Here is an 18,465-nt window from a genome sequence, read left to right as displayed (position 1 = left end):
ATGAAAAACTGTGATAAGGTTTCATATAATAATAAAAATCCTCAACTTGTTAGAAATCAAGACTTTCCCTTCAAAGAAAATCATGCAGATCACTCTCATTTTTTTTCTGTAGGCATAGGAGTGATTAATTTTTAGGACATAGTGGCAGTGGTAACGCAATTTGAAGAAAAAAAGGCTGAAGAAATGATATATTTATGTATTTGTTAAGCATAAAAACCCCTTAAAACAACTGAATTTTCAAACATAAAATTCCATTCATATTTTTGAAATCTCACTATAACACTATCTATAGTCTAGTTGTTCCTGTGAGAACAAAATGTTTTATAGATAAAATAAATTCTGAAATACTTGACTTGTTTTGATTTGCTATATCCCACATATTTCTCTGTTGACCTATGCTGACCATACATCTTGCCAAATTATTTTTGACAAGACTAAATTTTTCAGATTAATCAGATGCTAATTAGATTCAAACTAACTTTTTTTTTTTTAACTGCTACTAAATTCCTTTATAATTTTTTGGGGAAGGTCTTGGAAAAAAAAAAAAAAAGATTTTTTGAAGGCCTGACACAAAAGCAGAATTTTCTAATTGTGTCTTCATGTAGATTATTTCCTTTGCATTTAGCAGCAGTGATATCAGAGCATAGAAAAGGAACAGGTACTCCAATCAAAGCAAGTCAGAAAAAGAACAAAGTTTTTTTTGTTTGTTTTAAACTAGTAACATTTAGAACATTTTTCTTTTTATAAAGTAAATGAATGAAAAGCCATGCCAAATCTATTGAAAACAGGTTTATGCTGCAAAATAAAATGTTGTGTTTGTTCTGTATCTTCCTGAAGAAAATAGCATTAAAATGCCACAGGTTTCAAATATGCATGTAATAGCAGCATCTTCTAAAAGGGACATAACTTTGTTTTCAGAATCATGAATGTAAAGCAATACAGTCTCCAAGGGTTGTCTGAGATGATATAATGTAAAGATGTGGATAACAATTCTTCATATCATGAGCTGAACCTTCTATTTTATTTACATTTTAAAATGTATAGGCAGCTGATGTGGCTGTACGCACATCTGATCACTGCCATTCTAGAAGTGATTCTTTCTATCATCTGATAATCACAGAATCACAGAATCACAGAATTTTCTAGGTTGGAAGAGACCTCAAGGTCATCGAGTCCAACCTCCAACCTAACGCTAACAGCCCTCCACTAAACCATATCCCTAAGCTCTACATCTAAACGTCTTTTGAAGACTTCCAGGGATGGTGACTCCACCACTTCCCTGGGCAGCCTGTTCCAGTGCCTCACAACCCTTTCAGTGAAGAAGTTCTTCCTAACATCTAGCCTAAAACTCCCCTGGCTCAACTTAAACCCATTCCCCCTCGTCCTGTCACCAGGCACGTGGGAGAACAGGCCAACCCCCACCTCGCTACAGCCTCCCTTGAGGTACCTATAGAGAGCGATAAGGTCGCCCCTGAGCCTCCTCTTCTCCAGGCTGAACAAGCCCAGCTCCCTCAGCCGCTCCTCGTAGGACTTGTTCTCCAGGCCCCTCACCAGCTTCGTCGCCCTTCTCTGCACCCGCTCAAGCACCTCGATGTCCTTCTTGTAGCGAGGGGCCCAAAACTGAACACAGTACTCGAGGTGCGGCCTCACCAGAGCTGAGTACAGGGGGACGATCACCTCCCTAGCCCTGCTGGTCACGCTGTTCCTAATACAAGCCAGGATGCCGTTGGCCTTCTTGGCCACCTGAGCACACTGCTGGCTCATATTCAGCCGACTGTCCACCATCACTCCCAGGTCCTTCTCTGCCTGGCAGCTCTCCAACCATTCCTCTCCCAGCCTGTAGCTCTGCTTGGGGTTATTGCGCCCCCAGGCCAACACTCATACTCAGTCCCTTTTCTCTATGAGTAGCAAATTTTGCAGGTGACTATTTCAGTGTATGTTCAAGAAGAGCATGCCAGTTGGCTGTGCATGAGTTTATGCATTTGGGCAGGAATATTCTAGCCCAGTTTCCGCATTCTTCAAAATATAGTTTGTCATTTTGCCCATTTTTCCCATATCACTTCACTTAAACTATTGTTTTTCTTCTTCATCCTTCACGCCTGACAAACCAGAAGAACAACCAAAATGAAATAGGTTTAGCAGTGAAAACATTACTTTTCAGTTTGGGGATAGTTAAATCTGTTTATATCAGCAAAGAGTGGAAATATACAGCATATACCCAGATATAACTGTTTGAGAAAAAGCAAACCTGCTTTTATAGATCTGCTATAATGTATTACAGACACCTAATTACAAATTAATTAATACCTGCTTCCACACACAGTTGCAATTGCTTTGAAACATCCAGAAGCAAGCTGGTAGGATCCAGTATAACATCGATCTATAGCCCAGTTGAAGAGATTGATTTGATCAGGATTCAATTCCAGCAATAGGACTACTACTTCACATCCAAGCTGATGAACCTGAGAATATAAATGCAAAACACACACTTTCACAATACACTTTCAAAGGAGGTTTCCAAAATGAAGCATGGAAAATAGCAGAATCTATGGAATAGCTAATACACATCTGATAGGTGTTTTTGGACAACTTCCACATGTATTGGTTAACTGATTTGTTACATGTTTATTTCCTTCTTTAAGTGTCTTCCTTGAAGTGATACATTTCCAAGTTTATCCTGCCTTTGACTAACACAGAAGCAAGGCAGGCAAAGAAAAACAGTATCTTTTACAAACCTGTGGGTATGAAGACTTGTCTGCTTAATCCAACTATATCAACTGATCTAACAGAGATATTAGCTCTCTCTACAGACGTAGTAGCACCTTAATTCAGAGACCACCACTGCTACAAATGCACCATGGCTAAGGCATGGGCTGTGCCTTTGTGTTCCTTCAGTAGGTCAAAGCCCAAGGCACCACAAAGGGAAAGATTAGTACTCTCTCTCCACTTAATATGCCACCAATCTACTCCTTCTTTCTAGTCTTATTCAAAAAAATAGTCCAATCAGCTATAAATATAGGAATATTACTGAGTAGTAACAAGGTCAACAGAGAAACCCATCTTCACATTAATGGCAAGACAATGGCAAGAATAATCTATCGTGTTCTTAATAAAATAAAATGAAGTAAGATCTCTTTCCTCTCCTGAATCATTTATGTTCCTGACTTCTTTGGAAGTCTGACCCACTCACTTTCACTCAAATATGTTTCACCCGTATCTATGTCACTGAGCAGGAAGGGATTTTGCATTCTTATTCCACAGAAACTTGAAGCAGGTGGGTGGAAGTACTCTAAATAGAAATACAAATATTTTGAGCTCATGCCATTTTTAACTTTTTTTTTTATCAGCAGATGAAAAGCTTAAGTTTCTGCTGAAAGCAGCATTGAGCCATAAGGCAAATTACTATTTACATATTTTATATGCTCAGAAATAATATTTTTTACTGTTAAACTACTTTTAAAATTAATTCCACTTTTGTGTTAGGAATTTACATAAAACTATTGTTAACTGCTCAAAATAGAATGTATACAATCATAGTTCTTACAGTCACAAACTCTTTACTCTGCCAGTACAGAGATTAAAATTATTCACCAGTGTTGCATTTTGGTGAGTACTTACACGTAAATCTTGACAAGCCAGAATGTTATCAAGCCATTTGTACAGATACCCGTCAGGGGAAAGACCAACATTGTCAAATACTGGTCCACAGCAGAGCACTGCTGACATGGCCTAAAGGAACAAGGAACTTTGATTACACAGAAAAATAACATGAGTGAACCTTTCAGAACGATTTAAGCCCAGATCCAGGCTAACAAGGTTGTAAATTGTTTTTGGTTTTGAGGGAAGTATGACGAAAGTGGACACGGTTGATCTTGCTAGAATTTGGTAATTATGTTGCTGTAGATGTTACTGGATTTCAAGATAATGCTGAGGTTAAGCATTTTGAAAGGAATCTGACAGTCCGAGTTCCCCATTCTTTAAAATACATTTTGTCATTTTACCCATTCCTCATAAATCAAGCTACAAAACAATCAACACACACAAAGTGATGCAAGTTACATAAATACATAGGCTATTAATTTCCCATCTTACTTAAGTAGGGGAGTTGCAACTGTTTTTGCTGCAAAAGTATTTTAGTATTACTGAGCATGTCTCCAGGCAAGTGTGGGAGACAGTCCGGAAAGGTACATGTGATACTGAACTGATACTGTATTTAATTTCAGACCCTAATATCTTCTCACTGAATCTAACAATCTGTTAATGAACACTTAAAGAACATTTTAAAATGCATTCTGGTTTTCAAAATAATTAGCTTTGAAAAGTGTCTGCAAAGCAAACAACGCATAACTGCAGGGGTTGATACTGTTATATTCTAGGACATACACATACTAATATACACATTTGCATCAAGCATGACAATTCAAATTACTGTGAAATAAAACGAAATAAACCCCACAGTTCCTTGTATTTTCATTGGAAAATTGCTATTATGGATTCTGTCAGTGAAATTTTAGTACCTTTAATGCACAATACTGGTATCTTGTAATCTGATGATTTCTGTCACTATAACGGTCCAAGGGTGTGAACATAATACTGAAAGGTCCTGCCCACTGGCTGAACAAGATGAATAGGTGATGCCTCAAGCTCTGCTGAGGGAAAAGAAATCTCCTGTGGTGAACTAAGTGAATAGAAATAGAAATAATTGTGATTTATTATTGTTAAAATAACATTCATGTGGCAGAGATGATAATGAGAACTTCAAATTTCTATGATCAGGGAGTTTTTCTCTAATGTTCAGTACATACTCACTCCAAAATATCTAAGTTCCTTCTTAAAATATAACAGTGATTAAGATACATCCTATTTCTAAGAACCTTCAATTCTGAATTTACATGTATTTATACAAACATTTATATCTGACTTTAGAAACCGCAATAAACTAATTATAAAAGCAGGCTTTTCAATCCCTCTTGCATCCTTTTAGTGGCAACTATTTGTTTGTTTTTTCCAACCGTTTAAATGCAAGCCCAAACAATATATATGTCTTATTCTAACACAGCAATACGTGGGGACAAGAAATAAAATAAACTTGGTATCAGTTTATTTATGACATATGTTCAGGTATGCTTCCCGAACAGCTAAATTATTTAAGTTTAACCATTTAGGGAAAACAAAACAAAACAAAACAAAACAGATAAATGTTTAAAACAATAGCTTTAAGCCCTAAGCAAAACATGATGGAAGAGGTAGAATTATGTGTATTAAAGAGAATGGTAAACTGCTACCAGTTAATTATTTTTCACCTAGAAACTTTGCTGGAAGCCTACAAAGTCTATTTAGACAATACTAAAGCAAATCAATATGAGCAATGACTAAAGATGATAGATGTTGACACAATAAACATTTGTTTGCTAGCAGTTAAATGTTATGGCTCCAGTAGCTATTGTTGTATTTTAAAACTGTCATATTAGCAGAAAATATATCTCTTCACATAATTACATACTGAATTATTGGAATTCATCAGTTACTGTTGTATTCTCTCAAAACATACAGCATCACTGTTTCATTGTGTAAAATTCATAAAACATGCAGTCCTTTGTTTTGTTATGTGCCTTGTAGAATGTGAGAATAAATGCAGAGAGGAAGGCCTTTGCAAATATTAATGGCAAAGTAACTACCAGAGAAATTCTGCATTTTTAATAAGCATCATTCACAAAATGAATAAAGGAAAGAAATTCACTATTTCATTTGTTAACTGCAGCTAAGAACTTGACATGACCCAGTTCAAGACAACTTTTTAACTTAACATCAGGAATGCCATCTTTTCCTTATCTTGTCCAACTAATGTATATTTTTATGAATATTATCTCTGGAGACAAGTACACAGCTTTGACAAAATTTGCATACTTGGAATGTACATTAGTACTCTTTTGAATTCCTTCATTCCTTCATATTTGTTGTGACAAATGCTGTTATGTCTTGTCATATATGATATATGAGATGGTAGATATACATTGACTGAGTAAGCTCTAGACTTTATCTTCCAGCAATTCCATGGGGGTCTTTAAAGCAGGCTTTTTCTTGTATTTTTTGCTAACGGAATTACGTTACATTTCTGAACTGAATCTTGCATGAAATGAAAAGCATGAAATCCATCAGAAATCTATGATATGCAACTGTAGTTAGATAACAGTATACAGTCTCCACACCTTGGGCAGGTTTTCCTTAACATTTGATACTGTACATTTTCTGCACCTGCAAGCTGCAAGTCCTGTCTGACTTTATGAAGAGTCTGGCAATAAAGTCAAATGGAGACAGATAAAGTCTTATGTCATAGAAACCTGGAGCCCCAGACGGTTACAGACAATTTCTTATCTGGGCTTTTAAAAAGAAGGTTCTTATATGTGACTACTACAAGCCTCAACAGGATTTTTGATCTGACACTCAACAGAGCTCAGAACTCTTTTGTCTACATTTCCCTTTACATTTTCAATATTCACAAACACTAACAAACAGAAAAGAAGAAAAAATAAATGACTTTTCCAATAAATACATTAAATGCAATTTCATAACATATTGAGACAATTCAGCACCGTACCTGGAACACACTGAATCAAGTTGGCAATCATTGCACTGAAATGCGCTCTCATGTCCTTAAGGATTTCGACTTCTTTATCATTTTCAGCCTCCAGAAGCATGCGAGTCAGATCAACATACTCTAGGAACAAGGCTCCAAGGGCTAATGTATCTCTTTCTAAGGCTCCATTTGTACTAGCATAAAGCAAAGTTGTACATTAAAATAAAAACAGTGCAGTTATACTATAGCTTTCTGAAGAAATACACAAGCATCCCTCCATATGTATTGCACAATTCTTCAAATAACAGTGACATAGTATTGTAAACACTGAAAATTATTTCACGTAAAGAGCAGTATTTATGATAAAGTGGTCCTACCTGTCACTTATGACACCAGCATCAGCAAGTAGTTCAAAAATTCGCAGTAACTGTAGTCTTAGTAGATCTCGGCGTTCTCGACGTTTCTTGTTCTTGAAATTTTAAAAAATACAACCATTTTTATATGCATAGATGCATAAATTAAGAACTAGTAACCTCAAAAATGTCTGTACAGTGGATATTTAAAAATTCCAGTTCAAGCATATTTTTCATGACAGATCTTGATTGCTTGCGTATTTCATAATAACAGCGTACTTATATATCAACACAGAAATAAATATGACCAAATTTGCCCAGCTGTCCTTAGACAAATTGCTAGCAGCTACCTTAGTCCTCACTGAAAGCATGGAAATGAAACGTTGGATAAAAATTATTTAATATTCAAGGTTTCTGTGCTATCTTCAGGTAGTAGGGATATTCATGTTAGTTTTACACCATCTACTCTGGGCACCAGAAGCATTGTAAAGCGGTTAACAGATATCCAGACCTTTAGAAAATATTTTAGTGGTTAACTACACTTGAACTTGGTAATGCTGAAGCTACATTATCACCCATAATCAAGCCAGCTCCTTGTAGACACCACTCTAGTACACTGCTCCTGGATGTTTTGACTGCAATAGCTGTACACACAGTTAACATACTCTTCCAGTAGAACAGGACTGCACTGTTGTTAACTGGTTCATTGTATCTCATTATCTTCTAGAAACTGTCTTTTCTGTCATCTATCTTGCCCTGAAAGATGTGAATGCAACAAGGACTGCTCTTTGCTGAAGGGCTAAAATGACTTGTTTCTTTGTATCTTGCATCGCCACTAAGCAAAAATATGAGAGGTCAAGAAGCTGCAATTGCACTCAAAGAAATTTGCTGCCAGGACAAGAAAAGCTCAGAGAAAGCTTATGTTTTCCTCTTCAGAATGTAAGAATTACAGTACTGAATCAGATCAAAGGTTTATCTCATCTTGTACTAATGCCCTGTCAATGGCCAGTAGTAGATGCTTGGGATACGAAAAGCAACACTTTCCCCGGTATTCTGTCCCAGACTGCAGCAATTTAGCCAATTTTTTAATCAAATCATTATGCCATTTGATTTGTCCTACTTACAGCCCTGGTTTGTTCTCTTTATACCTCAAAGGTTCCAGGAAGCACATGCAGAGAAAAAAAAACATTTTTTTTTGGTAATGTAATATTGAACAAGCACAGCTCTCTCCTGTACTACCATCAGAGCTGATGCTGTAACACTGCACCACGGCAAGCTCTGTGCCAGTCCCTCCACGGGGGATCTTGTGTAATGTCCATATTGGTTTTCCCCTGCAGTTCTTGGCTGTCTTGATAATTCTCTTTCTAGTCATGGCATATGTCAGTTCAGGGAAGTTATTTCTGGTGTGTTGGATACCTGCCTGCCCGCATGGAGGCCTGCCATGTTCTCTGTAGCTACCTGACCCGTACAATCACTCCTGGGTGGCACTGCTTGCAGGAAGGCGGCCCAATTCTTCATAGCAGGAGCAGTATGTGAATTAATATTGTGGTTCCTTCTTCTCACATATCTCTACTGACATTTCCATGTGCTAAATTTGCTCTCAGAGCACACTGTAAGCATCTGTGTTCTCATGCTTCCTTTCCTGAGGGTGGACTGGATATGTATGCTTTCAGAAAAGGCCACGCAAGTCCAAGTTGTCTTCAAGGGTGCAAAAGGCAGAAAAGGAAGTGGCTGCTCTAACACATACATTAATCCACTTCTGCCCAGTATCAAAACAGGTGACCTTTAAATCAATGACTTCATAGGGATGGAAGGCACACAAAGAAATTGAGGTGCAAAGCAGCACAGAGAGGGAACAGTAGAAGATGTTTGCTGGACACAGAATTATTAAGAATTGTCTATGTAAAAACATGAATGAAGCTCCTGCAGAGTGATTTTTTTGTTTGTTTATTGCTACATTGGCCATAGTTGAGAACCTCTGTCTGCCTGTTGATTTAAGTTCTTCCTCTTCACCATTCTTTGCATGACTTTCGCATGGAAAACTATGACTGGGCAGACAGTGACAACACACCAGGTCACCATTAGGGAACCTTACTGAAACTTCTGTGGAAGACAGTGCAGTGAATACACAATCTGAAATTGCTGGAGAACCAGATAAACTAGCATAGGCAGAGGACAGTAACAACTCAGAGCTTTCTGTATGCAGCCATGCAGACTTCTCAGCAGAACTGCATGGACACAATGGCTGTGTCTACGCTGGTAAACAGAGACAAGGACTGCTTGGGGCCCCAGAGTCAAGTAGCACAGATGGCCTCATATTCACATTGCTCCAGAAGACCCCAAGAAGGCTGGCTGTCCCCACGTTGCCCAGCAGGCCTCATGCAATGCTGCTCTGGCCCAAGGCACTGCTTTCTTATCACAGACTGCGTGTTGTAACGCGAGGGCTGTGCTGTAGCCAGAGCAGTGCTTTTGTAACCTGGCTCTGAGGAAGGGAATGAGAAGCATTGCAGAGCAAAAGCAGCTGGGGTAGTTTGGAAGACTGTGTATAGTGGCTTGGTGCCTTGTGGGGCTTGTGCCTGGGAGTGAGCAACCTCCAGAGCTGTGAAAATAGAACAGAACAGCAGCTCAGGTCCAGTACTCCAGCTCTACTCATGGCTTTCTTCTGTAGCTGCATACACATCCTATGACTAAACTGCTTAGTGAGGAACCATAGGTTTTTAAGACTAGTTTGAACAACATCTGTCAGGTATTACACAAGACTAGTTCATCCTCTTTTGGATGGATGGGATGATCTGTTGGAATCCCTTCTGGCACTGCTTTCTGTTGTAACAAAGGAAATGCTACAATGAAGGTGAAAATGCTGATGAATTGCTCTAGTTAACCTGCTGTGTTCACAATGAACAAATACAGACAACTAGAATTGAAACAGATGACTCTGCCTCTGAAGCAAATAAAAGCACATCTGACCACCACTGTGAGATGCGCTTGTAGCCCATTTGTGTTATATTTTTTTTTCAGATACTGAAAGTGGATTTCTCTAGGAGGAGGTTACATATTTGACTGGAAATTTTTCCTTAGAATGGATTTCTATATTGTACATTTTGTATCACTGAAAAAAATAAACTAACTTTTAATGTAATTATTTAAATTATGATCTTATAAACAGCTATTAAAATGCTTGTGGCACACAGATATTTACTTGTTACTTAGTACAAAAGAGGATCTTTGTTTTTCAAGGAGAAAAAAACCACTACTTGAAAATTCATTTTGCAGTTTAAAGAAACTAGTACATTTAATTTCCTCAACTAACCTCTGGTCTTCTTTCAAGGGCTTCTTTCATTAGTGGGTGAAGTTCTTCTACTAATTCCCTAAATTAAAAAAAAAAGGTCATTAATGAAATCTAGTTTCCTCTAACAAGCATCAGTATTAAATTTATTACATAAAAATTAATGTCTGAAGTGTAAACAAATATTCAAGTATATTTAAATTACAATAAAAGTAATGTATTTGAATTAGAAACAAATAATTGAGAATATGATAAATGAGTAAGTACCTGAAAACAAGAGAATTTGTTCTTCCAAATCCTAATACAAGTGATTCTGTTATTTCTATGCTTTCAAGTCTCATCAAAGGCACTAGTTGCTTTAGTAAGACTCCAACAGATGGAGTTCCAATAGCCTAAAATATATTAAGAAATCATTGACATTTCATTGTCAGCATCATCGACACTGAGTAAAAACATTTTTTTCTTTACAAAATAGCATTGTCCAAGAATCAATATGTAGTTTTAAAACATGCTGAAATGATTTTACTGTTACGAATATTAATACACCAGCCTAACTGCATGCCGGCTACATCATAATCATCAGAGTTTATTATTTCACTACTGCTCCTCTCAGGCTTCTGCTAGTTGAAACTATATTTCATATAATATTCCTTCATGTCCAGCAGGCCTACAGTGTATATTCAGAAATCTGCCTTATTGCTTAATAATGTTAAAAATCTACAAACTGAAGAAACTCTACAAACTCTACAAGTAAAGAAAGGGGTTGACATGCTAAGGTTAACTTCAAACACATCACATGCAGAATGTCTATACTTTGAATATACATCACCCGGAATGCAAAAAAAAAATATATTTTGAAAATACCATAGCTTTTGCCAAATACTTATTGACACTTCATGTTAAACATATGTTATAGTTGTTAACTACATGCCTTAAGCTGTTTGTGTATAACAGAATATTCCCCCAACTGAAATACTTTCATCAGGATGTACTTTCATCACCACTGTTTCACACACCAATATAGTTTAAGGCTTTTCTAAATAAATACAGAATAATTTGCCTGAAGCAGGGTACATCACCTTATTATCATAGTTCACTGTTCCATCAGGAGTGGTAGCCATGATCTCTGGTGTTGAAGCACGCAAGTGCCCTGGGCTCATAATACTGGGCTTTGCTACTCCAAAACACAGAATAAGATAGTTTCTCCACAAAGTGACATAGTTGTCTCCACTGCTTGCTGTACTTGTTTTCTTTGCATTAACAGGAATACTAGAATTTAAAAATTAAATTTAATTATAAATTAATTAACAAAAACATTATAATTATCATTTTAAATATAATAAAATGATTAATATAATTAATTTAAATTATTGAAATTAGTTTCCAGTCTTAATTCCTCAGTATCTTGGAGGAATTGAATTCATTTATCAAAAGGGAATGAAATATGCTATTTAGCCATCCATTGCTATTGAACAGGACAAGTGTTGGATAGCAACTCTGCAGGTCTTACAGACTGAGACTGAAACTGGAGACTATTACAGTTTGTATTAAACTCATACAAATCCATAAAAAAGAAACTCCATGCAGATTTCCACTTACTTTGGATCCACAAGAGGCATTATCAGCTGTAGCCTAGTGAAAGCATAGGGCCAAGCATAGCTGAGAGCTGTAGGGCAATGTTTCGGTAAGTTCTCCTGTCTAAGAAAACTGAAGAGGCAGAGAACCCAAGGGTCTTTAACAGACTGTGCAAATATCCAGACATGGGAAGGACTTTTTACATCGTAATGGCTGTTTACTAGGACTGCATTCCACTCCACCAGCCACTGCAAGTCCACACTGTGTGTTAAGGGTATTGTTGTCTGTGGAGAGAAAAAAGTAAATCACAGTGACATTAATTTATTTCATGCTATGTTCCTCTTCAGTGCTTGTCTTTATTTTCCAGCTCCATGGCCATCTTCTGTTGGATTTTTTAAACCAATACTTTTATGCTTCTTGTCACATTGCCCTTTCACTCAGGAGGAGCTTTTTACAAATGCTGATAAGAGCTACCTCATTATTTCCCCTCTGGTTCCTCCTTAAAGCTCCTATCTACCATGACGGGCACAAAAACTTGCCCTTAAGCTCTACAACTGTCTAATATGCTGACCAATAACATCTCATTGTTACTTTCTATTCTCCTTGCTGCCTACACCCACCCACTGTATCTTGTATAAGGCTGCAGTCTGTAATAGGTATAGACTGTCCTTATGTTCATCATCTGAACAGACAGACAGAGCCTTAGCCCATGATTAAGACTCCTACGTGCTATGACAGTATGATAAATACCAGTGCTATTAATTAATATTCTTGCAGGGCATTTGAATACGTGTGTAGGGAATTAAGAGGCTGAAGCAGGAGCTTGAACAGTTTTAACCCACTTTAAATCCTGCTTCCTTCAGTGGCAAATAGGGTTCTCATCATATCAACAGGCCATTTCTGTAGTGTAAGTTAGTGTTTTCTCAGGAAAACAACTTTGTGGAATGAAACCTTAAACACGTGTATTTTGGCATCTTACTATTCAGTTATCAGACCTCAGACAGGATATAACAGTTGCATCCTCCATCCACTGTTACAAAAATAATCACTAAATTACCAGTCCCTGCTGTACTTGTCAGAAACAAGGTACACTGGCAACACGTGTGCTTTGCTATATTATTATTACATAGAACTAAAGCACAAGATCCAAACCTATACCCAATAGAAACTGCAACACCCCTAAACAGATTCTGTTGTTTCAACTGAATTTCCTAATTCCTGGCTTACAGAGTCAGAATAGCTCTTGCTCGATCAGCATTTGATCCTACATCTTTTCTGTTTTCAGCTGTACAGTGGCCTGATTTCACCCCTTCCTACCATGGGAAAGCTGCTGTTACAGCAGTCATGCGGTAAGGAATGATCGTTGCTTTAAATTTCATCAGGCTGAAAAGTGCCTCCAAGTTTCTGCTCTTTGGACAAATCTACTAATCTCTAAGTATGCAAAACAAGTTGCCCGATCTATCAGTTCTCCTGCCAATACTTTCTCATCTGAATTGCTTGTGGCTTCTCTACTTCCTCTAATGTTAGATCATTAGGCCCATGACAGAGCAAAAGCAGAGATTCACCTCACCTTTGAATTACTTAAGCTTATGCTTAGGTTTACAGACAGGGTCACTTCTCAGCATGCGTGAAAGTTAAAGGTTATTCCTTTCTGAACATCAGGACTGATGAGTGATTCAGTGAGCGAGTTCCAACCACTCCAAGCATTAGGTGGTGATGGAAATAAGATGTTCTCAATGGTTCTTTGAGATGCAGGATACAGGTTCAAAATTTAGGTAATTTTGATTATAACTTTGGTTATATATTATTTTTTTTCCTGTATGTAGTATCTTCTATATCCACAGAACGTTATTTTTTTCATGGAACAGATCATTTGGGATGTTGTGGAGACTTGGAACACTTAGGTAGATGGCTGGATCCTTAAAGCTGTGTGAGTCCTTTAATTTCTAGCAGCTGTATCTTTAGTATTTCATGTCTAGTATTTGTTATGCCCATGTGTTATGTAAGCACTAGCAGTAACAGTAAAGTAGTACTTACTGAATCTGAAACAGCCACATGAATAAAACTGTCAAGAATAGAAGAACTTAATTGATCCATGACATCGATCATAGGCCTGTCATCATCCTGCATAACAGAGAGAGCAGAAGTTAGCTGTTTTCCTTACCAGATTGTTTCATTTCTTCTTTTTCTGGTACATGAAATAGAGCTACCTAAAAACTGTGTCATGAATCTAAAATGGCTAAAAAATACATTGGTAATGATGGGTGCATTTTGTCTTTTTCATATTAATCTCAGAACCAAGTCCAGACTGTGGTTTGAAATTAAATTAATTTGTGATTATAGTTCACTGTTTACTGAACAAAAACGCGTATCAGAAAATCCCCTATGACTTTGGATAGCTGGTATCAAAAGACTAAAAAAATTAGCTTACTGTTTATTAAAGCATTCCTTTGCTATGAACACACATATTTGTGTTCTTAGGCATTTAGATGGCTCACTGAGTTGTGACCATTGATACACATGAGTTTCAATACTTCTATACCCATAAAAAAGACTTAGAGGACTTTACTATACAAGGAAAATGTATGTGAATAATATTCTATGTGTTGTATGCTGTGCTTTTTTTCAGAATTACAGAAATTAGCTTCATTTCCAATAAAAGTTTATAATGCTGACGATACAGAAATGCTCCATTCAGCAAAAAGTATCTTTTACGTTCACATCATGCCAAGGGAAAGTATTAAGTTGCTGGATATGTTTCCATTCAAATTGAGCAAATTCTTGTACAGGGCAAATGTTATTAACGTTACATTGTCTAGCAAACCACAGAAAGGTTTGCAATGGTAAGGCAAATAGAACTGGTAAGCTTAGACCAAATGTTTTTCATAAAAACATTTATAAACTAAGTGTATACCTGCTGCACTGCATCAATTCTGTTAAAAGCAATGGTAATATTAGTTTTGAGCTTTATCTTTCGAAAATACTAATTCAAAGTTCCAGAAAAGTAAAATCATACCTCTGCCTGGCCAAGTGCCAGGAACAAAGCACGTATCTCTCTGAGGATTAAAACAGCTAGTTTACGTGTGGCAACCTGGAAACTACACAGCAGAACCAGTGCAAATCCTTCAACGGCATGTAGGACATTAGAATAGGGGCTTCTTTCAGACTGTATCCTGTGGCTGGATCCATTTGGTATCAACTGTAGAATAATGCACGGGGAAAAAAATGAGAGTTCATGTTTGAAAATCAGATCTACGAGAAATATTCGACTTACTATGACATGTAAAGAACCAAAATGCAGAGGCCATGTAAATGCTAAGCAGGAGATAGAAAGCATTGCTTCAATCCACCAAGTTTTGTCACTTTTTCTTACCCTATTCCACAAAACCAGTCTATGGCCAGACCTCTCCATCTAATTTGCAATTCAGCTACCTGTTTTGTTCTATACTCCCCTAAAAAAATGAAGGGGTAAGTCAGACTGTGAAGACTTCATCCTTCTACTACAGACAGCAGGATCCTCAGGTCTTTCTTTGATCCTGTATCAGGCAGCCCTTTATCCTGGTAGGTGGTCTCTAGAACCTCTTACGAAAGAGAGCACCCCACAAGTAAGGTGCAACAATATTTACTGAAAAGTATGAATGGCTTTGCCTTTTTTATGTTTTTGTAGAACTACTATTACTTATTAACGAGGGTCCTCTGCAATATGAAGCAGACATCACGCTTGTGCAAAGGAAACAATTTCCAAGGTGATTGGGTAAGAAGATAAGAAGCCTGAAAAATCATCTCTCATAACGCAAGTATCTGTGGGACAGCACATATGGGAGGAGCAGAGCAAAGCTGTTCAGTTCCCAGGAACGTTAGTAACACATGAAGACAGCAGGCTGTTAGAAACAATCAGGGGGGTTGATGTTTTTGGATCAACCAAATGAAATGGCGACAGGAAAGGAAGATCCACTTCACTCTTCCCAGCATTCCTACTAGTACTATTGGTGTTTCAGTCCTGGGAAAATGTCCTTCTGCAACATCCTCATACAAATAATTCACTTTATATGCTTTTGTTGACATGCTTATTTCAGTTTGACATGCATTCTCTCGTGTTGCTCAACAACAATAACATCTGCTGTCTTACACAAGGAAATAGCTGTCCTTAAAAAGAGGGCTGAACTAATTACCTTAAAAAATATTACATAGTGAATTCTTCTCAGGTGAGTAAATACAAAACACATAGAACACAGCAACACCAGGGAACATAATTTCTGTCTTCAATTAGTACAAATGCGAGGACACAAATCTTTTAATTTCATACCTCTGAAGATCTGTTTTTTGCCTGTTCAGAAGCTTTTCCTGGAGTGTGTATTACAAGCTTCCATTGTGTGAGCAACTGTAGCAGTAACTTCAGTGAAGTGTCAAGAAGGGTGTGATGCATATCATTCACTTCACGTAGCAGGAAATTAGTAAAACCAAAGAGTACATCCTCTCGCCAGTCAACAAAGTCAACAAGTAGACCCTGAAGAGAATTCTGTGCAATGTGTCGAAGTTCATCGTCCATATGGATAGACAGCCTGTAAGCAAAAGTAAATGTCAGGTAATAAAAATCTAAGGACTGATTTTTGTGGTAATGAGCATATGTTTCTTAGCAAATTAACACTGACAGAAAATTCCCAGTGACAAGGTAAATTGCAACAATGCTATCATGGTTTTATTATTATTGACCACAATTAACATCCTTAACATGTTTTACTGTAATTCTTTATATAACGGTGCCTGAACACATTCATAGATTCAAAAGAAGTGTTTGCTCCACTCCTAAATTATCTTTAGTGTATAGAATTTGGCAACTTTGCTATTTCCCCAAAACCAAACCCAGTTTTGATTTACTCATAGAATCAGGAAACATTTCTATTTCATAATGATAATAAATGGCTAACAGGTTAAGACTTAATTGCATAATTTATCTATTTATTTGCTTACTTTCAATGTAAAAATAAAAGAATCACAACACCTCTGCTGCCTAACAGCTTAAATGAACCTTTAGCCATGAAACGAATCACAATTATAAAAAGTAAATATTCAAAATAAATAAAACCAAGCATTTGAATTATAAAACTACTTTATGTTTTAATCAACTTAGGATAGGGAAATGGGAAAAACAGCCTAAAGATATTCCATGCTTTTAAAAAACCATCTGACACCCCTGAAGTCCTGAAATTTTAGATTTCAGATCCCATTTTCTAAATTTCATTTCCTTCTGTATTTGCATTGTGTTGAAATTCTTTGTCAACACAAAAATTTATATACTTTCTTTCAGCAAGAAAATTAACAGACTACTTCTGTGTTGGTAGCCTGGCAGAATAAAGGAAATTCAGATCAGTGTGTTCTGCAATTTCTGGTTCATTGCCTTTATGATGTATTTTGTTTTTATTACCCAAGAGACCATAATTTTCTGTTGTGTGTTAGCACTCATTTTCAGAGTATTTTATCTACATTTAATGGAGTAGCTGAAAATGAGGATGCATTGGAAACAAATGGATGGAAATCTAGGAGGAAAAAAGCACACCAGTCAAATGGAGTGGAACCAAGTTCCAGTCAGTTTGCAGTGTATGATGAGAAGCAGCTCAGAACAGATTTGGTCCATTACAGAAGCATAACTGGGAGGCAGGGGACTTCTCAGTTAAGTCAAAGGAAAGCGACTGCCAGGCAACTTCGCCTCCTGTGAATGCGACTAAAAATAACTGTCATGCTTTAATAACCACATCTTTTTATATACATTTGGAAAAATGGTATTTTGTCGTGCTAGGAAAGGACCAGTTTTGTCCCCTCTTTGGAATGCCATAAACAGAAAAACAAGCACGACCCCTGAGACTATGATTAAGCCATCCATGAAATGACTTCCACAACAACACAAATAATGGAAAAGAGGATACAAAAGACATATGTCTCTAAACCCAAGTTACTGTGCAATGGCACAGGGCACTATCTAATGAGATGAAATTCAAATTGAGCATGAGAATACATCTATGTACTACTATATGACAGCCAGCTTGAGGAAGCAAGAAAATGTTAGTTTGTTTCCTAGCACTTGAGTCTGTTAAAAGTAAAACCTAGCTTGGTATTTTGTAATGAACTGTTTCAGTGGGCAGTAAAGGGGCAAAATGTACAGCATACACTTGACATTTGCTTTATTGTCTATGATTTGAATGCAGCTGTCCTGGAAGAAAGTCTAGCTGCTGAGTTACAGATTCCTTCTGGAAACTGCCAAAAGACACATCTGTTGTGAGGATGAAAAATTAAAACCAAACTGTGAACAAAAGAACCCATTAACCCAAAGATGTTATTTTATCTTTAGTGAGAAGAAAATATTTAACTGCCTTCCATCCAAACAACACAGCCCTGCACAAATCCCTTGCAGAACAGCTTCTCAGGTTCTTTTCAAATAGGAAGTTAAAAGGGAGAGGTTGATATTTCACCTTTGCAAAATTTGTTGTCCTTGCACTGTTTTTTGTCTCAGAATCTAATCACCTCAGACCAAGAAAAGAAATAATATTGTACTAAGATTTACGGAATGCCTCCAGAACAGCAAAGGTTTATCTCCTAGAACTACTTTTTCCGTAACTGGGAATAGTCAATCCTGACCCAAAAAAGCATGGGTATAGAGAATGCAGAAGCAGCTCTGG

The 18,465-nt window shown here is 37.1% G+C and overlaps 1 protein-coding gene across 6 annotated transcripts in view; it reads right to left on the bottom strand.

The window, feature by feature from the left end:
- The window catches only part of FRY (FRY microtubule binding protein), a 239,526-nt gene that overhangs the window by 74,252 nt on the left and 146,809 nt on the right, over positions 1-18,465 (bottom strand). For all 6 annotated transcript variants that reach the window (XM_084527716.1, XM_084527717.1, XM_084527715.1 and 3 more), the window contains 12 exons: positions 16,098-16,353; positions 14,808-14,990; positions 13,829-13,915; positions 11,816-12,075; positions 11,296-11,485; positions 10,484-10,608; positions 10,241-10,298; positions 6,955-7,046; positions 6,599-6,771; positions 4,518-4,678; positions 3,619-3,729; positions 2,308-2,462 (listed from right to left, as the gene is read on the bottom strand). In XM_084527716.1, coding sequence (XP_084383842.1) covers positions 2,308-2,462; positions 3,619-3,729; positions 4,518-4,678; positions 6,599-6,771; positions 6,955-7,046; positions 10,241-10,298; positions 10,484-10,608; positions 11,296-11,485; positions 11,816-12,075; positions 13,829-13,915; positions 14,808-14,990; positions 16,098-16,353 — 1,851 coding nt within the window. The remainder of the gene's footprint in view (positions 1-2,307; positions 2,463-3,618; positions 3,730-4,517; positions 4,679-6,598; positions 6,772-6,954; positions 7,047-10,240; positions 10,299-10,483; positions 10,609-11,295; positions 11,486-11,815; positions 12,076-13,828; positions 13,916-14,807; positions 14,991-16,097; positions 16,354-18,465) is intronic.

The sequence above is a fragment of the Aythya ferina genome (assembly GCF_964211825.1).
Source record: "Aythya ferina genome assembly, chromosome: 1".
In the NCBI taxonomy this organism is placed as follows: domain Eukaryota; kingdom Metazoa; phylum Chordata; class Aves; order Anseriformes; family Anatidae; genus Aythya; species Aythya ferina.
This window is presented reverse-complemented; position numbering and strand designations above follow the sequence as displayed.